At 36.5% G+C, this 26768-nt stretch overlaps 1 protein-coding gene across 1 annotated transcript in view; it reads right to left on the reverse strand.

The window, feature by feature from the left end:
* PLD5 (phospholipase D family member 5) overlaps positions 1-26768 on the reverse strand; it is a 174670-nt gene that overhangs the window by 61896 nt on the left and 86006 nt on the right. The window contains exon 3 of the mRNA XM_071548002.1: positions 6554-6722. Coding sequence (XP_071404103.1) covers positions 6554-6722 — 169 coding nt within the window. The remainder of the gene's footprint in view (positions 1-6553; positions 6723-26768) is intronic.

Here is a 26768-nt window from a genome sequence, read left to right on the forward strand (position 1 = left end):
AACTACCAAGCAGTCAGAGGCTGCAATGGAAATAGAACTACTGCTTACATTTTACTTTTGTATGTTGTGCCTGTTTACTCACTCAAATCCACAGCATACCTCCCTGCTTATCCCAGGGATCACAAGAACTTTGCAGTTAACACAATGCTGCCATAATGAAAGCATTAGAGAATAGCTAACAGAACAGGAAAACAAAAACATTATTAGCATGAAGTTCCAAATGTTTATTATAATCAGATTCAGTATTTTTTAAGGTGACTAGGTGGTTCCACATGTAAGAAATGACAACCGTGAATTTAACTTACACACCCAAAAAACATTACTGAGTTTCTGTGCAAGACAAGAAGTGGCTTTCCCTCACATATCTCGTGAAGCTACACGAATCCTAAATTCTCACACCACAGATTGTGTTGAGTCTTTTTAAAAAGAAGGACAGACGTTACTAGAAAATGTAAGAATTAATGAGATAATAGCATGGGGGAGATGGATACTGCACATAGAGCTATGCAGCAGCTCCAGCACGATTTTGGGGGAGCAGAGGTGCACTGACCACTATTTCTGGGTGCCCTGCTCCCTCCAAGAGTGTTTATCCTACAGTTACTGCAGTCTGGAACTGCTAAACTCTAACAAAATCTGGGAACAGCAATCACTGCCCTATTGTCTGCCGAATTCCCAATCCATGCCTTGGCCTATCCTCCAAAGTGAGAGGCTCCTGGCATGCCAGAACTCAGCCAGCCTTCATATGGGTCCCCTGACTGGAGAAACCAGCATTTTTGATTTTCATTAGCTGTACCTTTGCAAAAGTGATCTGGGAAAATTAAGGACTAAAAGGTTTGCATTAGATAAATTAATTAATATACATATAGGTAGAAACAGCTACTCTCTCTGTTTATTTAATTTACTAAGTAGAAAGATATACACTGTTTTTGTTTAGGTTATCTGCAAAAACTGATTTTGTCTAGAAGCATGATAGAAAGCTCTAGCACGTAAAAAATAAACATGGAAAATGCATTTATAAATTTAAGGGAAAGGGCTTAGCATTATCAATACAAATTAATTAACTGTTCTGCTGAAGAATGTTTAGAAAATTAATGTCTCAAGCTGATAAAATTAATTGCTTCAGGGGATGGTTCTTACTGTTTTTTCCTTATGATAATTATTTTTGGACATTATGGTCATTTCCACCTGCATGAGATTATATTTACATATGATTTAAAGCTTTGATAAATAAGCCTGTATCTCTTCCTGACATCTCTTCCTGAGTTTTACTCAATCTTAGTATGCCCTGATGTGACCAACATAGCTGTCTCTTACAGGCCATGCTGCCTGCTGAACAGTCCATCCTATGGGTGACTAGATCACTTGGAGTGCAGTCCTGCATTCTAATGAAGACATCTTCTCTGAAAATACATCTATTTTCCCATCAGGGACATTACAAGCTATTAATTTATAACATTCTCTTTTTTCCACAATTATGTTCATAAAGGGTAAAACCTCAAAATTGATTCAACATTTCAAACATCTCTAAGTAATGATGGTTAAGACCAGGACTGCAGTCACCACAAATATTTGCATTTATACAGGTACACAAAACACCACCGCCCAGTGACAGAATTGGAAAGAATTCCCTCCGTCTCATCTCTCACTGAATCATCTCTCAGCAGGCATTCATTTCCTCACCAAGGCTTAATCTAGACAATCTAAACTATGAAACATTCACAACTTGCTTTTAAAAATCTGTACACACTATAGTGGATAGGGTGCTAGAAACTTCCTTCATCGCTGAAGAACTTGGACTTATTAATATTAATTGGAAACTCAGTTTCTGTACTTTCTGACATGTTTACTTGCAATGTTACTGTTTTTTCCTATGAAAAGGAAAAAAGATGGAAGGTCTAAAGAGTTTTGTCACTGCTGTCAGCACATCTGAAATGCTTCTGCTGAATACAAACCCTCATGCTGTCATTCAGACCACATTCTCTTCGTGAGACAATACCAGACTGCTGCACAACTACGTGACAGTGATCAGAATCATTTCTATATAGCCAGCTTGTGAGGACTGAGAAACAGCAGCAGCCAACTGCTATGAAACTGGCATGCTACCTTATAGAATGTCTGCATTTTAACAAACATTAGCACCAGAAATCTGCTTATCCTGATAAAATATTCTCTTGCACTTTTCACTGGGCTGTTTCAAAAAACCTACCGAAAGTGACAAAATAGGATGTAAAAAGTATTTATAACATGAACAAATTGACATTCGCATGGTAACTTTAAACTACCGTACATCTCAAACGTGAATCCCAACTGCACACCTGCCACAGCAAACCGGTGAATTTAAAAAATGAGAAAGCTGTCATTACCAAAAAGCCCTGAAATTGCTCCCAAAGCAATTTATTGGCAGTCTCTAGACAGGCTGATTCTAGCCTGGCTGATTTCCCTTGCCTCTTCTTGTCTCTATCAGCATGCATTCCTTATTAGAAATAAAATGGGGAGACACAAACATGAAATTGCTGTATTTATAGATGTACTTTAAAATTTGCTTATTGTGCTCTTCTGTAACTTAGATTCCTACTCTTTAGACAATGTTTAGCATTTTCTTTCCACAGAAATAAACCACGTTATTTCATAGACTTTTCTTTTGGATTATTTCCCTACAGTTGTACTAATATTTTTAAAACATTTTTCCTATAATCAAACCTCTGGGTATATTTTAAAACATCACTAAAAATCAGAGCATGCTGGCAGAAACCAATCAAATCAATAAATTAAGAAATCCTAACTTTAACTGCTTCTCTTTAATATAGACCAGAGAAACTTAAATGCTTTCCTCATTTGTTCTAACCAAACAGCTAATGCAAAGGGAGGGAATGTGCTTTCATTTTAAGAACTAGTTTTTTTAACTTATTTTTCTATGCCTCAGTTTGTACCAGCTGCACCAGGGAAATGCCACCACCTGAGGAGGAGAGATGTTTATGTAAAGATGAGCTTATGGAAAAGAAAATACACAGCAATCTCTACAGGTGATCATGGCAAAGTTCTGCTGGTAGCTGCTAGCTTTGGAGATGTGCTCTTTGTATTTATTTGTATTTTTTAATAATTGTCAAGGATGGAAACTTAACCTCTTGCACTAAAATTTGTTCAACCAAACAAACCACTGAAAATCCTTGGCCAATGCATGTGTGACACATGACTTGTCATTAGAGATTCATTACAAAGCTGGACAGCTGGCTTACATGAGACAGGGTGGGGGACTTCCCCCATCAAACCATTTGGGAGATGCACTGCAAGTAGGTAAACAAAGTCAGAAACATCTGGTTTTATGTGATAATTGTAAAACTTAGATGCAAACCTATCCTTTGATCATCTTATGTTTATTCAAATAGCCATCCAGGGAGAACTGTGCAATGCTCATGGTAGTACCAATAAGCCACAATGGCATTAACTCTTATTTGTGAAAAATAAACCAAAGTTTGGGAAAGACTTGCTGGAAATCTGAAAGGTCATTGTAAATTAAAGTTTCTAAACATGAGATAAGCCAGAGGAAATGAACTGTGAAAATTATGAAACTGGCGTGATCTTGTATTCACCTCTCTTTTCACTGCAAATGAATTCAAAACTACCCTCAAAAATTGTTTACATTATCCTCTAATATCTCTAAACATCAGATTGCCACAGGAGGAGTCACACATTCACATTCCACAAGCACCTCAATGCTTCTACATGACAACTACCCTATCTTGAAAACACACAAATGACAACACAAAGTCACCAAAGTATGAGGTTTTCTCCTGAATGAGAAAAGCAGGTGTAGAAAGCCTATTCACTATTTTGCCAAACAAATATTTGTTTACTTGATGCTTAAGCTGTAGAAGCCCAAAAACACTGTTTGATCATCTGTCTGTCTGAACAGAGTCCAATTAAGCAAGACTCATGATCTCAGATGACTGAGCATAGTCGTGTGACCTACACAGTTCAGTCAGCAACGAATGCTTATTTAGATTTATAGCAACAAATATGGACAGGCAAGAGTCAAGGACACTAGGCAACATACCCACAAATGAAAAATGAAGAAAAACAGTGCATGAATTTCTGCAATTTTCTATATGCAGATGTATACATATACATATATATACATATATATATGTACATGTATGTCCAATATACATTTAGGCAAGATGGACAATATGCATACATATGGATGATTATGTACATTGGGCATATATATGTATGTGTGTATATAGATTTGCAGAGTCTTCCGCTGTATTTTTCTTCAGTATATATAATGGACATATGCATGTGACTACACAACAGAGAAGGTAGTAAACCTTGTAACTAATTGAGAGAAAGCAATCTAGCCTACTCTGCTTTTCCTCTTCAAAAATCCATGACTGTTCACATACTCTTGTGGAGAACCCTGCTTTGCAATACAGGCCTTGAACATTCATAAACGGAACTTACTAGTTATAGAGCAGGATGTGGGTCCATATGGAAAATGGTCATATCCCTAGTTTCTAAAAAAAAAGAATAATTCAAGGAACAACTAAAACTTACTAAGCACTGTACTACCTGGACATTTTGCATCTCACCCCCTTACCTTTCATAATGCTTCTACTATTTTGGGGCATATTTCCCCATAAATTGTAAAGGCTTAAGAACATTTGATTTATTCTTCAGACAATAACTTAGACTATAGTTATTGACGCTTCTCTGAAATTTCACTTTCATTTCACAAGTGGAGAAAGCAGATGTAACGATCCAAGTTTTCTCTCCTCCCTTTCACAGACTGAGCTTTGTGTACATTCTCCGGGGCAGCGACTTGCTAAGAAACACTGCCTCTTGGCATTTTTTTAGAAATCAGACCAGCCAATAACAACATAGTGTTTTGGCATGAATAGACAAGCTTGACAGAAAGATCTATCAGCTGTTCAGCCCACACTGCTGTACAAATGAGGAGATGACTGGAATATTAATTGCCTTTAAACAGAAGTAATTACTCACTTTTGTAAGACTACTAGTAGACAGAAATAGATAACTAAAATAGAATATTATGAAAAATGCTTAATTTTTCTGGCTTTAACAGTGCAATTGAGAACGAAAGAGCAAATCTACTTAGATGCCACTTCTTCCTTTTTCCTGCTGAATAATACCTTACATTTTTTACTTTGCATGCGCATGTGGAACAGTGAATGGATTTGATGCTTAACCATTGAAATCCCAACTTCCAGTTTGCTACTTTTTGTCCTTTGTTTGGGATTTTTTAAGCTCTGCTGGTTTTGAAGCAAATGACGTGTTGAATTTTTTTTCAGACAAAATATTTTTAAAAGATTCTTGCACATATCAATTCATGCACATCCTGGAAACATCTGAGGCACTGTTTTGAATACATTTGCTTGAATGACAGTACATGGGTTTGAAGCTACTAAGGCAATAAATTTAAATAAAGTTTAGCTGCGTAATTACATTGTGAAAAAGTCAATATTTTTATATTCCATAAGTTATTCACAAACCGTATTCCAGTATTTATAAGCACTATAAAAAGAAGGGTTTGCGTTACATTTTACATTCGTCTGCCCACCTTAGATTTTCACTATTTTAAATGGACATGCAGCCAATTTATTCTGAAGAAAAGTTAATGTATGCTGTGAAGCTAGGCTACAGGCACTTTCAAAAGAAGTAGAATTCAGTTGCTCAGAATACCAGGCTTTGTCTATTATTAGGCATTTTTTTTACTGCACAGCATCAACAGAAGTAGAGAGGGAAGCCAAGAGTTTATGACATAGTATAATAGCGTTGATTCATTACAGTTCTCTGGCTGTCATTTTAACCCCATTTCATGTCAGCTGAGCTGCTTCTTTCAGCTAAGAATCTATTTAGTGGAAAAGAGAAGATACTCTCAGCCTATGAATTCTATGATATCTTAGTTTCACAAGTGATACTAAATGGAAACCTGCCCTAACCATATTTGTAAGAGGATTGCTCTCAAGAATAAAGTTTTTGTTGGCACAGCATAATTGTAATGCGTGTCTGTCTTATTCTCTATGTTTTATAATTTTTCCTATTGTTCTTAATTGCAGAAGTCTTGAACACCACTGCCTCCCAAGATTAATTCTGAAAAACTATGAATCATCTGATACTTGTTCTTTATAAGTGTAATTCTATTCATCTATTTGGCTGCAGAATTAATCCACATACTTGCTCTTTTATTTAATCGGTTGCATTAAATAGATAATATCTGAATAGCGTTATGAATATTCCCAAATATGGATGTGCTAATATAGGTACAATTTAGCAGCTTTCTTAAGATTACACAATTACATCCTTTCCTAAGATGGAAGTGATATGAGTGTGTGTTGAATGTTATCTAGCCCAAGCATACCATCACTCTCAGAAATCCATTTTACTGTCAGGAAAATCCCCATTAAAAATGATTTTTTAGACTACCCAGACAAATAGGTCTGCTATAGGGAAAGGTTGTAGTTCTATAAAATGAATAGTGTAACAACAAGAACAGACTGTTGAAGTCCCACTCTTTTGTAAGGCTAGAACATACCTGGCATGCTGATGGATGACTGTGATTGAGGTCCCACTGGGAAGATACTATGTCAACAGACTTTTCAGCCATATTAAGCAAATTCATCCAGCCTTGGAAAAGAGACAAATGGGATGGTGCACTGTCTGAATAGTTGATCCCTTCAGGAATATTTTCCACAAGAGCAACCCTGAGAATAGATAAGGAAAAAATAACCACTTAACAAAGGCACTTTTCTATATTAAAGAGTCCCAAATTTTAAAGAATGTCAGGTTTTGGGCCTGTGGTTCAACATCTGCTTCGAGAGGCTTTCAGCAGTGTGCCACCCACAACTTGCTCTGAAGTTGCTGACTGTCATGCTCCACACTTCCCAAAACAATAAAGTGCAGAAATGACCAAGCTGGTAATGCAGCAAAGCCAATTAAGCTTTGGAAGCTCTGCAAAATTAGCTTAAACATGGAAAAGCTTACTTCTTTCAGCATAGTATGTGGGAATCACTCTTTAAAGTGAGGATGGGAATAATGAAACAATCTCTTCTTGCTTTGCCATCTCATCTCTGCCTTTAGTTTCTTCTGTCTAAGGAATGTGGCAAGATGTAAACTCCCTGGCGTTCTCATAGATTTGTTTTTATAGCTGACATTTTATTACATTGCAGTCTCTGCATATGTATTCCTCCTTTCTAACTGCTCTAACCTACCTAATCTTTCTGCTTTTACCTGTGTAAGGTTCTAAGTGGGATCTAGTGGTTAAAAAAAAGAATGATGCCCTTCTAATTTCCTATTCTTTCTGGAAGGCTCTTTGATCTTACTGTCCATAGTATTCAAAACATTGGCAAATTAGACTACATACATTCATATGGATATAATCACATTCAAGAAGTGAAACAAACATTGTAATAAACTGACATTTCAAAATATACTCCTCTGCTTCAGGGAAATGATGTGTTTCATTCAGCATACTGCCCCATTGCTAGATTTCCTTAAATTGCAGCAGGGAAAGCTTCTCTCTACACCCAACAGAGGAAGTTTAAAAATAAATGCAATTCAGACAAGCTCCCCAATTCTGTCTTTAGGTAAAGAGATTAAATTTTCAGCTTATTCAAGCAGCACTTCTATAAGCATCTCCAGCATCTGCCACTTTTACTGTGAATCATACAAACCAGATGTATGAAGGCTGTAGTAGGAGCTTGGAGATTATTCCTCCTCATTGTATCCAAATACATGAAACATTTCCTCATTAATTGTTAATGGCATTAATTAGCAACTCCAGAAATAGGAATTGAATTAGTAAACTTTAAGTAAATCTTTATTACAAAATTCTAGTGTAAAAGAGAGTTGTACAAGTTTTGATTCTTGGAAAAAAGATTAGTGCAGTATGTTCTATTGATTCAGTTGGCCCTATAGGGCTCACATGGGAACTTTTACAGCTATTTCAGAATATCAAGCCTGTTTGTTAAGTGAATCCATTAAAAGACTGAAGATTACTGAAGTACTAAAGTACTCTTAAACAACTGAAAGAAAATGTAAAGAAAACCCAGCAAAAATTGTGATAAAGTAAATCTGTGTTGATTATCACACTCCTGATCTCCTGGCCTGGCAAAAAATCCCCACTCAAATTAGACAGGCACAGCTCTTCCTTTCATTAAACATTCAACTATGTTCTCTTTTTCCCTAAAATCTGTGAAAAAACATACATACCACTGAGCTGTAATTAACCAGTGATGCTCTCCACAACTTACTTTGAACACTTTAACATTAAATTTAACTACATCACAGTAATGGAGTTGTAACACCAGCAAATAAACTGCAAAATGTTAAAATACAACTTGATTTTTTAATGTCTTTAAAGTAGATTTTATTCTAAAACATTCTATCTACATTATTTACAAACTTTTTGAAATAACTAGTGCTCTAAAGTTTAGTACCCTTATGAACACATTTAAAAATAAACTATTTTACTCTAACAGTCAAGGTTTTAGGCTTATTTTTGCTCTATATAATCCTGTTACAGAGCTTAATGAAACTTTTGTTAGATTTCCTTGAAAGTCTAGTTCTTTCTCAATAGTTAACATTATTAATCATATTGCAGCTCTTAGCAGGTCTGTGTTTCCAGAAGAATTTTATGGAGAGTTGTAGGATGGCCACCCTCAAAGAGCAAGAAATTGAAACTCAGAAGATAAAGTGATCTGTACAAGGACATAAAATCTCCCTCAATAATCCAGTGGCCATATTTCTGACATATTTCACTTCCTACCCAATCATATGTAGATACAGGAGTTATTCTGAATATTCTTCAAGGACATTCTTAATAGCAAATGATTATTTGAAATGAAAATAATCTGTCAAATGTAGCTCTGATTTAGCCAAAATTTAAAAGTGTACACAAGTTCTGATCAAAATTTCTAAACATTAGAATATTGCCTGATACATACGGTATTTTCTGGTGGAACCAATGTAAATGAATAAACAGGATCCCACAAAATAACTGATAGGATTGAATCTGTCACAGTCACTTCCAGTGGCTTTTAATAGTGTTTGTTTCCTACTGAACTGGTGTCTTAGTGGAAAGCATTAGCTTAACTTTCATTTTTCCTGTGTCTATCTTTGGCACAATGAAAGCTGCCTAAGAGGTAACACTGTCACAGAAGGGCCAAGATGATCTGGAGATCATGTAGCTCAACCCTCCTTGTCCAAGGAGGGTCAACGATAGCAGATTGATCAGGACACTGCCCAGTTAGGTTTTTGCATATCTCCAATATCTCCAAATCTAAAACCCATCACATACGAGATTAGGGATGTGATCCCAACAAACATATACATATTTATTTCTGACTTCACATTATTCAGGTCTGAAGTAGGGCAAAATGCTATATCTATATAGTATAAACCCTGATTCCAGAAGTCACTGGAAGCTATACCTTAACCTGTAACACAGGAAGAGCTGTAGTTGTGGGTCAGTGCTCTATACATACATTTTGGTACAGATATCAGCAAGATATGCACAGAAGTGGGGCTCTTCCTCTTGTTCCCTGGGTTAAAGCCATTTACTCATTCAAAGAAAGTAACAAGGCAAATTTAGCAGGCAAAAAGAAATTCAACTTCCTCTTAAAATGGCTCTTGAAAAGAACAAGGTGCCTCTTGGTGAGAAAGGTTATCCTGACTGTTGGAATGAACTTGCTCTTCACTAGGAGAACAGCTCCCAACTTTTAAATCAGGACCAGCACTAAATAATGCAGGTGACTACACAGCTCTTCATTTTTTAATTTGGGTTTGATTATCCAGTGGAAGCCAAATGCATTCCAGTTAGCAAAACTGTAATTTAGAACAGATATCATCTGGTAATATATTTCCTAGTCCTCTGTTTAACCAAATAGTAAACACAGGGAAGTGGTTACAGCACCAAGCCTGTTCAAGTTGAAGAAGCATTTGGACAGCTCTCAAGCACATGGTGTGATTCTTGGGGTGTCCTGTACAGGGCCAGGAGTTGCACTTGACGATCCTGATGAGTCCCTTCTAACTCAGCATATTCTATGATTTTACTTCATGTTCTTTAGCAAAACAAACAAAGAAAAATGAACAAACAAACAAACAAACACCCCCAAAACAAAAAGTCAAGCTTCAAGTTTTTGCACTAAGTGATTTTGCCCTTATAATCTTCATTTTTACCTTGGCACATTAGCAAAGTTCCAGTGCATAGTCAAGATGAGTTAAAACTTCTGTGCAAAAATTTAAGTTTGCAAGCCCCAATTCCACCACTAAAAACTAAATTTAGCTTTCATTTTTGTTCCAGTATGACCCACAAAGAGGTTTTTCAAATATAGTCTAACAAAAACTTCCAGGAGAGAAGGTCATTCATAGACCTTGAGGAAGGTTAGTCATGGTGACATAATTTATTCTGCAAAAATGGCATATTAAAAAAGCTAAACAGAACAAATGCACCATGGTGATTAAAAGACTTCCTATCCTCAAAATTATTAGCAGATAACCTTATACCCATTGAACAAGATGTCCTTTCTTTCTCTGATTTCCTGGTGTTCTGTTTCATCTGATAATGCCAATATAGCCTAGTCTCTTAAGTTTCATAGATGAATATTCTCAAAACTACCTCACACAGACTGAGAAACCTGAAAGTAGTGTTACACAATTTCTGTGAAATTAGAGAGAGAAACGAGGGTCAGAGCTGAGATTCAAGCTCCTCTTAGCTAAGAGAAACGTGGCAAATGGAACGATATTTAATGCCTACCAAAGACTAGACTATGACCTCAATAATAAGACTCTTCTGAGCTCAGCTACAAGGCATGCATTTAGTAATTGCAAGTGAATTCTGTGCCCAGTTAAGGATTCTTCTTCATCTTTGTCAGTTCTTTAGTCAGAAAGCAAGAAGATTTGTTTCTGATCTCACACCAATTTCTTTCTCTAAAGGAAACAGAGACTCTTAACCTAGCATACGGGTTAACCAGTAGAAAAAGGGCTAGGACGGTGAAAATAGGCAGATGCTGTATGTGTGTCTCTTGAACAAACTTGGGGCTGTTGGCAAAAATTTATATCTCTGTTGAAAAGTTTAGCTGTAAAGATTATACTGATATAAAAGGAAAGTTTTTCTGATGGTTCACCCTTCATACCATATTAAAATGACAAACTGTAGAACATTATTCACTCCAGTTTGTCTCAATCCAGAGTTATCCACTAAAGGTACATCCATCTAATATGTACTTGAGCATATCTACATCATTTGAATTCACTCACCAGTAAATGGAAGAAACATGGTAAGAAAACACTACAATGATTTGTACGAGACAATAAAGAAATGAAAGCTGAGCAAAGCCTTTTACATTTAATTTCAACTAAAATTTTTACCATCTCACCCTCAAGCCCTCCACATCATCATTTACTCTTCACCCTCAGACCTACTAATTTGCTGTCATGTTGGCCAAGAACATCTCTTTAGCTCCTCAACAGAACCACAGCTCCAGCTGTTGTACTGGAACATACAATGAAATAGATCTATGGCTAGAAGGTACAGCAAAGCAGCATTCCTTCTAGCTGTGCTTCCTTAAGCCAAGGACATGCTGGTCCTGGGCTTCTGCTCATCATCAAAGGAGTCAGTCAGTGACTCCTCATTCACACTGCTCTTGTGGGCCAGTGGCACTGGGCACCCTGACATAACAAAAGGTCACAACATTTTACATTATAAATGCAAGAGATGCAGGTGCTTCACTAAGTAACAAGTAGCTAGAGCCAGTTAAGCTGTCCTGCACCTACTTCAAACATTGCGACAGATCTAAACAGTGCCCTAAATTCTGTGAATACCATCTGTGACTGCACTCAGAAGACACAGGCCCCTTCAGCCAAGTCAGTGGCCTGATCCTATTTAACATGCAGCTGCAAAAGGTGGCTGTGGCACAAGATTGAGAATAAAAAGCCCTGACACGTTCAAGTGTTCACTGAACTTCAACCTTAAGTAGTTCAGCTAATGCCTATAATTAGATGTTACCTTTCAATTTTCCCCTTCTATGACTGCCTCTTTTTCGCACTTGGTCTCCTTTCATTTTTTCTTATCAGCACACAGAAACAATTGAAGTGTGTTAACTGTACTCCAAAACATATTAACTCCTCTCCACTTAGGTCTTTTTTTATATTTTCCATAATTGACTTGGAAATCAATGTGCCCACATAACTGTTTTTGTACCCACTCACCATGATGTCTACAAGCCAAATGCAGCACGCAGACATGCACAATATGTTCATTAATCTTGGCAGATTTCATGTGCCAGATTCCTGGGTGGTACAATATAAAAAAATAAGATTTTCCATCAACACTTATGTCCATGAAACAATATGAGTTTTTACCAGTTGAAGATAAGACTTAGTTCTCCAGAATAAATAACTAGAAGCACTCCAGGAATACCCTTCTCTTTGGACTGCCCCAGGGATTCTTAGGTAAGAAAAAGATGATTCCTGCCTCTCATACCATTATCTTCAGAAAGAATGTACCAATAATAAAATCCTAATGTTCCAACTTCCCTCAAATGACAAGCAACAGTATTTTGCATCATAACATACCATAAGCACATGAGTTTCAAAAGAAGCATCCACTGTACAAATTCACACGTCATCTAAGGTTTGTTTAAACCTCTGAAGGATTTCTAATTAAACGTATTTTAGGTCATAAAATGAAGTTTTCATAGTTGTATGTCAGATGCAGCTTTCAGGTCTCAAAGGCAAAACTGCATGCAAAATAAGGAAAGAATTGACCAGATGCTTCACAATGTCACTTTGTCCCACCAGGGACACTATTTCTATGGTGTCAAAGGAAATCTGAACCTTAGTCAAAAATTCAATCCAGCCATCCAGGACCATTTTAATAATGTAACAAAGACAGCAGTCATATAAAGAATCAAATGAAAAAGGAGCACAAGAAAGAATAAATAGCAAGCACTAAAGATTTTCATTTATTTTACTGACATGACTGATACTTGCCTCAGTTAAAAAAACACATATAAATGAAGTCCAATGTGCCCTGAGCCTTTAAGTAGCCTTATTGAATTTCTTAGGATTTCTCATATGCTTTATGCAGACTTAGGATTTTTTCATGAATTATGCAGGTCAGTCCAGCTCAATACCGATCTTTTTCCTACACTTTTACATATCTAGGTGCATACCAAAATAATCCTTACCAAACGCCCCTTGGTCCCTAAATGCGATACTGAAACAAAAATTGTTGATCCCATTGTATAAAACTATTTAGCATCACTAAGACTTAATAACAAATCCTTCATAAAAGAATAAGAAAAAATTAGAATCTAATTGAAGTAATATGTGTAAAGACCCTTTGGGATAATGTGTGGTTTAGTTTCAGGTCCTTTGCTTTCGGTTTCTAGCTCTGTTATGTTATGCCTGAACCATTGCATTAGCAGACCTGTTTGAAAATACCTAGATAACTTAGATATTTTTAAGCTATTTCAAAAGAAAATTAATTTTACGGATTCTTAAAGTCTACATATGTAAGCAAAATACAGCTGAGAACTAGTAATCACTAACAGGTATCATCAGCTGAGACTCTGAAATCTCTCTTAACCTGGAAGAATTATCATCATAAGATTGCGGAGGACCAAAGAAATCTTTAATTTATTGAATTGACTTTACTGAACAGAGAGAAGGTGGAGTTTGGTCCTCTAGACTTCAGTCTGGCACTTTTCAGCAATTCAGCAAAGACGACATTTCACAGGTCCTGAACATACAAATCTATTTCGTCCAGAATTAAATGCAAACATTAAGTATAAACATTTTACTGTAACTTTCCGCTTTAAAATGCTATTACAAAGCCCAGTACAGTCATAGTTCCTAAATTTTCAGAACAGTTTATCCTCTCTTTTATACCTTCTGTAATCATTTATATACATACGGACCAAGTAGATAAAGACCTAGTATGTCAGAACACATAAGTGTTCTATGGAATAATCATAGTATTAATTCTAAATATTTTACTGTTTATGACTGGGAAGAATTTTCTGGATAACAGCTAAGGAAAACTACATTTTGAAGCTGAGCAGCCAAGCCATCAAACCAGAAACAAGCATGCTTACATTTAATAAAGACACATGTAAAAACATAACAAAAGTTATCATTTTTACAGTAGAGACCTTGCACTACTCTCAATTTCAAATTTGTATATGAGTTCAGTTCATGAAGAAAAAAGAACCCAACTTAATACCTGAAATTAACAACAGATTAAGCATAGACTTAATTAAGGCTTGTTTGACCAGAAAACCACTACACTACTCCAAAGAACCCCCTATGCTTTATGGTCCCAGCTTTCCCATTTTCATCTATAAGAATTAGTGCCTTATTCCAAGAGGGGATAATTATTTGCTAGAGGAAAGGGCTGCAAACCTACATCCGGATTCCCAAGAGACCACATGGAGTTGCATTTTAGGAACCCCTCAGGTGTCTTATTTGATCATTTAAATTCAGGGGAAATCTTGCAAGAACTGATGAGCATCTGATCATCAATATCTAAATCCAGCCTCTGCCAGCAGCTCTTGAAGCCCCCCTGTGCTGTCTAATCAGTAAGCAGAACTGAAACATACCACAACTTTTAAACTACACCTAGAAGTTCAGCACTGACATAAGTACATTATCTAAACATGGCAATGCAAAAATATGCCTGGATTGTTTGATAAGGCTACTAGAGGTGTCAAAAAGACATCATTTGAACCAAAACGGCACATTCATCATCTGACTCTCCCCATAGTCTCATAAAAGCTGGCATTTCAAAATTCATAATCAATAGAAAAGACATCATACCCTACATTTCTAGATTCTTCCAATTGTTTGCTTGCTGTCAGAGCTCTGATTTGCACCCCTTTTTAATGGAATAATTCCTATATTTTGATCAGAAAAAAATTTTTTATGGTTCAAGTTAATCTTATTTCACTGAACAATCACTTGTTTGAAATACTCAAGAATTTTTCTCAAATGAAACGCTGAGACAATTTTATATCAAAGAAAGCAAAACTATCTCTAGAGACTAATCATTCATTTCAGAGCATGTTGTAGCTGAATTTCACAAAAAAAAAAGGCACAATACAGAGGTTAAATGTTGCAGTGTTCTGCTCCTGGCTCTTTTTATGCACAACATACATAAGCCTCAGGGATATGTGTGAAATCTATTTAATGGACACAGACTAAGAACAGAAACTGCCATCTGTTCCTCATATATATTTCTGTAAGACGCTTCCATTAGGCTATTGTTAGGCTATGACAAATCATGACATGAAACTCTAAAATTTGGTTGTGGTAAACCTCTGTCCTTATCATGTCTAAAACTGCAACAAAACTTTTCAGCACCTTATCATGTGCCAAAATAACTTCCTTTTAGACTGATTTCACAATAGAGTTTAAAAACAACAGAGGGAAAAGTTTGCCTTTTGGTCTTCTTAAAAATATACATCGACAAAAAAGAATGTTGTATCAACATTTGAATGTGACTGAAATTTATTTGGAGTCAGAACAGCACTTCAGGAGTTCATATCTGCTCTGTCAAACTTCAAGATTCTTTATGAACACCACAACTTCATCCTTTAGTTCCCTTATTTCTCCTAATTTCCCTCAATTTTTTCCTAGATGCTTATTCATTCATTCCAGTTCATTGTGGAGCACTTTGTGGTAGGAACAAAGACAATTTCTCTCATGGTTACCCTTTACTGTGATGATGTTTTATACAATGAAATTTAAACTTTGCTGATAAGTGCTCAAAATGAATTATTTTGAATGAATAGTTCATTCTTGTGACCTTTTCTTTCTTCTTGCTCTTGAGAAAAGAAATGCTAAGAAGAAGCCAGAGTGGAGTCAGCAGTGTCCTTGTATGGGGATCACTGGACTTTCTAAAGACAAGGGGCCTACTCTTGAATTTGCTCTTGGGCATTTTCCACATAAGTAAAGATTGCTCCAGCCACATGCCATCTTTTTCTTTTTCACCATCTTTTGCTCGAGTTGTTCCCTAATTTGAACTCTTCCATTTCCCTGGGTCCTCCTCCCCTTGCCTCCCTCTCCTATGCATTACATCCTAGATGACTCTTTTGTTTTGTTCCTTCTAGTTAGTCTTCCTCTCAATACATTTCTTCCAAATTAATTGGCAGAAAGCATAGTACTGTTATTAAATCTGCACGACACAGTTCTGTGCATTCTGTCCTGTTCCTCCACCATATCTGATTTGTCCAGGTAGACTGAAAGCCTTGTTATTCAAGCAGTAGTGACAAACACAGTAGGATTCCTCTTTGGTAAATTCCTGAGAATTACCACATTAAGAAGCTGTAGCATGGGCCTCTGAAAAACTCTATGGATGATATACATTTTCCAGGGACATACTTTTAAGTAGTGCTACCTAAATTGTCATCATTCAAACTTCTTACATCAGAGGTCTCATGGAAGTCTAATTTCACTTACTGTTTTGGGTTACAGTTTTTAGCCTATAAAGTTTTTTGTTGGTTTGGTTAGTTTGTTTTTTTTAAGGGGGCTTAGGGCTATTTTGGAAGCTTCCTAATAATAAGAGGCACAGCAGTAGCAACTAAGACTTCTAACTACTATTTCTAATGATACCTCATTGAATGTTTGTTGCAGCTTACCATTAGCTGCAGTAAATAGAAAAACAGATACATTGCTTTAAAAATGTAAGCCACGTATGGCATGTAAATAGAAGTTCCAAACTAAAATGGAAAAGGTTTCCTGGGTGATCGTCTCTCTCTTTGCTACTTCAGGCAATGTTTCATATGCTTTTATTCTTAAATTATCCAGATAAAGAGAAGATAATAGGACAAGAAAGGGTTTTTACCACTACTTGTCATACTGGAATACTTTTTATCCTGCTGCTTTCATAGGGAGAAACCTGCTTCATTTGATATCCTTTCACCTGCTTTATCCTTTATCCTCAATAATCCAGATCCCATCCTTTAATTTATCTCTCTTTTTATATATTCATGGATGACAACAATTTCCAGTGTTTGCTTTCATGCTGTACAGCCAAGTGCCTTGAGTGTCTTTTTTATTAAAGTGACTCTTCATTCCTAGAACCTTCCACTAAGCATGAGTTCAACCTTCTTGATTACTGATGGTCACATACATACACATAGTACTTCAGATTAAAATTTACCAGTGCCTTTCAAAATGGTATTAAATACTTGGGACTTCTAATTACATCTTCCCTGATGTAAATAGTATTGCGTCTATCTCTAAGCAATTCTGTCTTTTTTTATTACAGTTTCCCTAAGGAACTATTTCCCTTAAAGAGCATAGAGATGGAAAATCTCATAAAACTGCAGTTGGACTAATGCCTATGAGTGAAAAAAATCAAACTGTTAACCAAAATGGTACTTATATATTATGAGAAACCAAAAGACACATTTAAGATCCATTATAGCCTCACAAATTTTAAAGAGTGTATTTCCGTTTTCAGTTTGAGGAAAGGGCATTTTTTGATCACTCAATTATTTTCTGCCTTCAGATCATGTATCTTCTTGTTCAAATTTAATTCTAATGATCTCTGTAGGGAAATGTATCTTTAGGAGGCTCTACAGTCAGCTCTTACTTTAGTCACATATTTTTCCGAAAACTGACTAAACCAGACCTCTGTCATTCCCTGCCTCTGCATGACTGCTGTAATTTGTGAAGTTCAAAGAGTAAAATAAAGTAAAAAGATACCAAGGCTAAAGAAACAGACCAACTAAAAGCCAGATGACTGCTGAAATGTGTAATGGGCATAAGAAAAAAATCTTTTTATACCCTCCTCTAAAATTCTAAGCAACATCTTCCAACAAAACAATCGACAGTTGAGGCAGCTTTTTTTCTCTCAGAGTTGTTTCTGAGGATGTTTTATTATTATTCTCAACTAATTCAAGATCAGACTAACTGCAGAATCTTAGGAGTCATAAATTCCATGAAAAATGAAACATGAGAAATTTTGTTAAGCTTGAGACAACAGAAAGAAGGTGAAAAAACAGGAAAGTTTGCCAAGAACAATTTTGAGGTGCTAACCCAGTCTCTGATAAGAAATTGCATGATGGTACGTGTAAAAAAAACACTTGAAGAAATTCTACTGAAAGAACAAGGATTAACCCAAGGAGATTAGCGATTGCCAGAATCATCTGTGTCATACTGAATCCTAGGGAAGGGAGACACCCCTCTGAGAAGAGGACATAAAAAGCTCACCCAACTATAAGGAAGAGCACCACAGCAGAATGGAATAAGGAACTCCAACTGGCATTCCAGCAAACAAAACAAAAGACAATATTATCAAATAACTCAGGTTAGATGATGCCCCTGGAAGTCATCTAGTCTAACCTCCTCCTCAAAACAGGTCCACTGAAGTTGCTAGGCACTTCGTCTGGTGAAGTTTTGACTGTCTCCAAAGATGGAGATTACACAATCATCTCTGGGTGCTTGTTTTGATATTTGACCACTCTCACAATGACACAATGATAAAGTTTAGTGATATTTTACACCTGCTTTGAATGAACAGCAACCTGAGAAATTTAATAAAGCTTTTCATTTAATTGTATTCTATGATAAGTCAAAAAGCCTAGGACAATAGTAAAGTGAGATGCCCTGCTCTAATGCTCATGCTTCTTCAGTTCTTCATTTGGAGCATCCATTCTTGCTTTTAATTTGCAAATGAATGATTTTGTGCTTTGCAATATTAAGCACCATTTCTGTAACTCCAGACCATACAATCACCTCTTGTCTCCTATGATATGACCCTATTCTTTTGCAGAATTCCCAGGTTCTTTTGAACAGTCACAGTATTTCTCAAACTAGTTTTTGAGCACAAAATAGACTAGTTGGAATATGAAATGGCACTGATCTTGACGATCACTGATTCTCAAAAAACATTACTGTACACTCTGTGTTCATGTCTTTATAGTACCCACAGGTGCCTTTCCCTGGTGTAATTTCTTACCCACCAAATTGTTTGCTCAGACTGATATAGAGTAGATCTGCTACCTTACATTGCTTAAGTAGTTAATTACTATTAGGAGAAATACATTAGTCTGGTACAAGCTATTTTTTACAAAATCGAGGCAAATTTTTATCCTTCTTTCCAACACCTCTGTGCTAAAATATTGTGTGAGATTGAAGTAAAACGTACAGGCTGAGATCTTCCTTTTTTTAAGCAGAGGGTATGTCAGCTTACAAATCCTACCTGGGAAAGTATAAAATATCAAGTAACCTGTTCCAAAGAGACCAAACTTCCATCACAATAGATGAAAAGAATTTTTCTCGACTGAATCATAAATTATAATGAGCAAATTATAATCAGTAAATTAAAGCAATACAGATGGGATGTGGAAAATTCACTTGCTACAGGGAATAAGATACATGAAAATGATTAGTTAGATTATTATTGAACAAAAGCAACTGTAAGACAAGAAAGGTACATACATACAACCAAAAGTAAAGCTTATTTCAAAGGAACTTCAATACGAACACTAAGTAGTAAAGCAGGAATACTCCCTAATGTACTCCAGCTCAGCAGCTGTGTTTATAAATTACTTTGGACATTTGCAGCTAGAAATCTTGACATAAAAATAGCTTCAAGGACAGAGAAACACAGAATATCCTATTGTCACAGGTTTGGCCTAGCAGTTATCAACCCTGGACTGGCCCCCTTTCCCCCTTCCAGAAACTTTCCCAGCAAAGGAAAGGGAAAAAAAAACCCGAAAAGAAATGAACTCAAAAGAAACTGAACTGAATAAAAAGAATAAATTATATTTTCTAACACTCACAATCACACTGTATACACAGTACGTAGGATCCCACCCCCAGGGGAAAGGGAAAGGGAAAAAGGGAACTGATCAACCAGAAAATTGAAAAAAAGCAAACCCAAACTAAAAGAAAAAACAAATGAATCAGACAAACACAATTTAAAACCTCAAGGAAGGGGAACAAGCATAAAACAATCTCACCCAGGACAGGAGAACCACCAACAACCAGAGGGATCAGACTCCAGCACCCACGAGCTCCCCGGCCGAGGAAGGAAAAGCCAAAACCACTCCTCCTCTGCTATGTGGAAGACACGTGTGGAATACTTGTAACTTCCTTAGATACAATGGTTACTGAGGAAGCCATGGGTCAAACCATTACACCGATTATTTTACCTTATACCAAGTGATTGGATATGAAGCCATCTTGTCTTGATCCAAAAAAAAAGGAAAAAAATCTACATTTATTGGGTACTCGTTACTCAGGCTATTCCCTTTTCCTCTGAAGAAAACTCACAGTATTACTTCATTCTGCCGTTTCCAGTATGTTCTGGATCTATTGTTTCTCAGTTAAAATAACTACAGGTAAGTTCACTGGGACTGCCTGCAGTACCCATATAGGCTGAACTATCTCTCATTCTTTTCTTATTCTGTTTCTAATACTTATCATAAACTATGTTCTACAGCATCTTATAGTAAACAATTTTTCTAGGCTTACTCAAAGAATAAGGATTGTCTACATTGATGAAATTTTATTTTCCCACTGCAAAATAGAAACATCCGATGAAAACTCAACATTTTGAAATAGAAATTGCCTTGCTCCATGCCAGTCTTCTCAGTAGCTCCATCCACTCTAGCATAATTTCTCTGGGGGTACCCTAGAGATATAATGAAAGATTATTACAACTAACAATCTTACAAGTTCAAGACTAAGTTCTTTACGATTGTGTCATCTCTAGTGTTTGTGCAATATCTAACATATCTAACAACCTTTCCAGAGGTCCCTTCCAACCCTAACTACTCTGTGATTCTGGGAGATTCTGGACAATAATATATTACAGACCATATTAGGATAATGACAAGATAAATAGGAAGAATTCTAATGACTTATTTTTTTAAAACCAAGCTATCAATGGAGATGCTATGGCATGAAAAATGTCTTGAAAATATGTCTCTGTCCCTTGGCCCCAGTGCTTTCCAATAAATAACACAAATGACTGGTAAGTTGCACAGCACCTTCGAAACAAAGCCCTCCTTATTGATGCTCCAAAGACAGAAGAGGAGACAAAGCTACAAAGAACAAGACACTCTTAAAAGGTTTATAATAATGGTGATGGGAAAAGAAAAAGCAGTAACAAAGAAAAAGCAGTAACAAAGTATCAGCTCTTTGTCTTGCCTATTTGTCCACTGGCAAGCAAAAAATTTGCATAAAATTGATAATCTCCTCTTGCCCTCCTAGGTGCAAGCCAACTGTTTATGGAAACTGTTCACAGATCCCTCATGTGTCCCTCACCTGACAAGGCAGATGGTGAACTGTAGTGAAGCAAAAGAAATTAAAATTTAGACTCCCTAAAGTGAATACAGAATTCCTAACACTTCAGTTGGAAAATAACTTCACTCTAACTTATACAATAACCTCCAAAAAAGACTATACATAAGGGATTCTACTATAGTTCACTGTTTAAATCCATTAATTGTCTGATCTCGTTAATACTCAACTTTAGTTAATTCTGGCCCAGCAATTTTTTGTGCCTCATGAGTTTATGCATATAAAAAAGGAATAAATAATAAGCATGTAGCAGGATCACAAATGTTTAATTTGCAAGGAATGAAAATTGTAAGTGAATACTTTTAACAGCCTAGTTCAAATGATGATCAAAAGTACTGTAGAAAAAGCACCATTTGAAGCTGTTTAATATCTGCTGTAAGGGACAGGACCCACTGGGATTAGTCTCATCAGTGGGCACACAAACACAAAATTTAATAAATCACATGTAGTCTCTTTAGACAGTTACTCATTCTATGGGTCCTATGCACTCTGCATTATTTCCTAGACTATTCACAGATAGCACAAAACCCACCACATACACACCTGGCCATGTCTCTGATATGATGATTAAGACTCATGTGAAAGAGAAGAAGCAAGGAAAAGCTTATAGCTCAGGGCTTCTGCTTTCCATCTACTGCTCACTCTGTAAAGGCGGGCACACACATCCTCATCTGGTAAGGTTATGAGCTCAGCAGAGTAAGCTCTGCTTGGTTCTCTCTGAGTATACCTCCCAGATCAGTAATTACCAAGGAATATTTTAATTGTGAAACCAAATTTTGCTGAAGGGCAAGATGGGGAACTCTGCTAAAAAGGTAGCAGTGTTAGAAATGCAGAATAGAAGAAACCCTGCCTGTTCAGGGTATAATTTTTATTGCAGTGAATTTTTAACAGATTTTTCACAATAAGTAATTCTAATGGATTATGTTATGAACTTCAGCTCTTAATTTCTGCAAAATTTGCCTTTCAGTACACAAGGTGTAATTTGGGATACTTATATGAGCTTTCAAAGCACATGTTTTTCTAGCAAATGTTACAATAAGTCAAAGTGAGAGGACAGAACTATCACAAGCCATTTAGAGTCATCAAAATAATTTAAAAAACAACATGATGCTGTTATAACAACATCTGTTTTGCATGACAAGATTTTGGTAGAAGGGGGCTACTGGGGTGGCTTCTGTGAGAAGGTGGTACAAGTTTACTGTAAGTCCCATGGAGCCAACTCCAGACAGATGCAAGACAGACCCACCACTGGCCAAGGCCAAGCCCCTCAGCGATGGTGGCAGTGCCTACACGATAACATAGTTCAGAATGGGAGAAATTACTCCTGCTAGAGAGAGGAGTGAGAATATGTGAGAGAAGCAACACTGCAGACACCAAGGTCAGTGGAGAAGGAGGGGCAGGAGGTGCTCCAGGAGCCAGAACCAAGGTTCCCCTGCAGCCCACGGTGAGGCAGGCTGGCCCCCTGCAGCCTGCGGCTGTCCACAGGGGAGCAGAGATCCACGTGCAGAGGACCTCACACCAAAGGAGGTGGGTGTGCCCAAAGGAGGATGTTGCCCAGTGAGAACTGAAATAGGCTCGTGGCTGGACCTGTGCACCCATGGAAACAGGAGCCCCATGCTGGAGCAGGTTTGCTGGGACCCCTGCAGGGGAACCACACTGGAGCAGCCTGTTCCTGAAGGACTGCACCCTGTGGGATGGACCCATGATGGAGCCAGAGAAGAGTGTCAGGAGTCCTCCCACTGAGGAAGAATGAGTGGCAGAGAAAATGTGTGATGAACTGATCACAACCTATCCAGTTTTTTGATTCATCACTTGTCAATACTTTATTTACTTCACAATGCATTCCTAAAGAATTCTTTCAATATGAAGACATGCCTCTGCCTATTAATCCTTTTGCCTTTCCTCCCCAAGTATGTTGCAACACAACTTCCTTTCCCAGTTTTCCTTAATCCTTCAGGCCTTGGCTGACAGACTTCCAAACATACACTAAGTCACCAATCCAACTTCAGAAGTTTATGTTGGCACATCCTCACTGATTTATTTGATTATCCAGGTTTTGGAAAGCACGTTCTGGAAATTTATCCTGGACGAAAAATGCTCTTGGATAATAAGACAATCCCTACTGTGACTTATAACACATAGAAGTAAACAATTTAAATTATTCTTACAGTACTTTCTATATTCTTTTCCTTCTGTCTGGGTTTAAAGAATAACTAGATCAATAAAATAACTTTTATTTGCCACTAGCTCAAATACAATCAGAAAAATACTATTTTTACAAGAAGCCTATTTATAACTTAAAGGGGTCTTTTACACCTTACAAATGTACACAATAATGTAGATATCAGTCTATAAATTGTGTGCCTGGAAAATAACTACATCTTTGGGAAACTACTTTGATTTATGGAACAACAAGCTCAAAAGCAAATATGAAGCTCAAAAGGATTCATCAAGTGGGATGTCTATTCAAGAAGATCAATGAAAACAAAACTACAAAATGATAAATTCTGATGGAGTTTACCAATATAAGAAGCAGGGCAAGCAGGACAGATCTGCAATAAACACCACTACCACCTTTCCAGCCATTAGGATGCTTAACAAGATTTTCTGTAGGCCTCATGTGTAAAGCTGAAGAAGGATTTTATATAATTTAATAAAATTAATTCCAAATATTCTAGGGTATTATTTGATTAATTTTTTATACATATGACAAGAAAAATTACATAGCAGAAGTTAGGTGCAGTGCTTGTGGCAAATTAAAATGAAATAAAAAATTCATAGCACATTTTATTGGTTTTTTTTAAATTTATTTTGGTTTTACATTTTAATGAATTATTTCCCTGCTCCCAATTTAAAATAGTAACTTTCAGTAGTTTTTTTTGTCACACTATTTTACATTTATGCACTCTGTATCTTCTAGACAGTTCTTTTCCCTTATCTCCATTATTGCTGAATTTTAATGCAGTATTTAATAACTGCATTGCAACTGTAGTTTTGAGAGCTTTGGTGGAAGAAGTCATACATTCATTAATTAAAATAATGTATCTTTCATATCTTATAAGGTAGAGGGAAGTTTTACTCAGGTTTTCAGCCCTCAAGTTTCTGAACAGGAATACATGAGAATCACATCACTGAAGTAAATCCATCTTTGCTAGAATATGGAAACACAAAAATTTTACTTATTATTATATTTTGTCATTTCAGCTAATAAAAATAAGAATAAAGAACCACGTAACTTATAAAATAAGTTATGAAATACGTCAGTGAGCCATAACAATATGATCTCGTGAAAAAGAAATTACTTCAGCTTCAAAATATATGAAAGCCAAAAGAAAGCATTGCTGTCTTCTCCTCATCACATAAACAGACTGCCCAGTGAGAGTGGGACTGGTTATGAAATCAGATACTTTCTGTGATTACAAGCTTTCTACTGGAAGTCAAATAACTAAAAGACAGTTAAAGTGAAGATTAGAACAGTCGCTTACTGTAGCAACAACAAAAAAAGCAAACCAAAAAACTAAGAAGATTTGCTGACATAATAATCTGTGCTAAACACTCCCCCACGTACCCAGCTCCCAAAACAACAAGTTTGCACATAGTTTAGTTCTGAGTAGGTGAGACATGAAGACTATATTGGGCTACACTTGGTTGATTGACTGACCTAGGGTTTTCCAGTGCCTTCCTTTCCAAGCATTCCAGAACAAAATAACTAAAAAAAATTTTAAAAAAGGTCCCATTTCCAGTGAAAAAGAAGAATTTTAGAAAACATTTTCAAGATGCTGAAATTTTATTTTTTATTTAAAGACACCATTGGGAAAACTGAGTTTTATTATAAATGCCATTATCTGTATATGACTACTAATTAGAAGCAAAAAGCTTCTGATAATGCTTATCAATACCTTGATGAAAACTTGTGGTAATTTCCTTTGGTTTGTGTGGACTCATTCATGGTTTTGTTGCTTCTTATGGCACAATAGAAAGCCCAAATTTCAAGTAGGTAATAATTCAACTAGTCAGCTCTTGGGGTTTGCACAAGAAGGTGCTTTGTGTATGTGGCTCCTGGATTTGGGGTCGTGATGGTCTTTGATAGAATAATAGAATAGTTGATGTCTTCTACTGGGTTTTGTGCTTTTTTTTTTTTAAACCACACTAAAGAGTTAATGAAATGGGATAATTCCTGTTACTGTTGCACTCCTTAAATGCCATGCAAAAATACAGATTTACAAGTAGTCTTGAATTTATTACAAATCCTATGCATCTGATATAAATTTTAGATTAAACTGAATTTTGGTCTTGATGAGATATAAATGTTACTAAAAAATCTTCACTGTCATAAAACAAAAAGCAGCAGCTAAATGTTTAAAATTAGGTAAATTGGGGGGGTAGGGGGACGTAAATTTAACACATTAACTCTTCAAACAATCAAAACACTTGGCTATGTGATGGGGGGTCTTAGAATAATTTGGAAGTAGTTTGTGAGGTAGAATCTCTCTCCAAATGAGACACCAAGCAGAAACTCTTTGTTCCAGTACAACTTGCAGCTGTATTTTCAACTTTCATCTCAGTAGTTACCACACTGAAACATGGTAATTCCATGAGATTTGGAGATAAGAAATGAGCACCCAGAGGGTGCAGATGGAGACATGGTGCCCCAGCTCTTTGCTGGTGTGAGCAGTGATCACAGCACATTTGCCTGGCTACAGCCACGCTCCCCTCCTGCCCATGCCACAGCTTTGAGAGGTACTTTAGGAAAGAGATGACAACAGTTTCATAAAGAAGCAAATTCTTGGCAGTAAAATTAAAAGGCACAAGAGGGACATAAACAACCATGATTTTTTCATTAGCAATGTGATAGAAAATTCAGTTAATCCATCTCTGTGCTCTGCTCTTGTTGATTATTATCCTTTCTACTTACATCCAATACCCATATCGGTCCAACACCACACCAAATCAGAGAAGGGGGTGAGCAGTGCTTTGCCTATAGAACTGTTAACATGCAGCTGCTTAACCAACAGAAAAAAGCCTTCTTGGATTTTTAACTAATCAAATTAATAATTAAAAAAACCTGCTGGGAATACGTTTCTCAGAAAATTAGCAAAGGTCCTTTCTTTATCCTTTCCTCTTTCTGATATAGAGATGGGTAATTTTCATTGAGCTGCATCTCATGCAGTCAAGTATTCTGCACAATTTCAAGGCTGGCCACTGTGCATGCAATGTGATGACCTTCTAGCATGCATTGGCTTTCTAAAACATTGGCACTGAACAGTAGAACAATATTTAGACATGGATAGGAGAGCTCAAAGCTTTGCTACTATTTCTGAACTTGAGCAAAACCAAACACAGAATATTTCCTGGGGACTAAAGGTTAGTTGTTTTTCTACTCTTAACTCCAGCTATCCTGTACTGCTAACCTGTAACTAATGTCTATGAAG

The sequence above is a fragment of the Pithys albifrons genome, chromosome 2, assembly GCF_047495875.1.
Source record: "Pithys albifrons albifrons isolate INPA30051 chromosome 2, PitAlb_v1, whole genome shotgun sequence".
Lineage (NCBI taxonomy): Eukaryota > Metazoa > Chordata > Aves > Passeriformes > Thamnophilidae > Pithys > Pithys albifrons.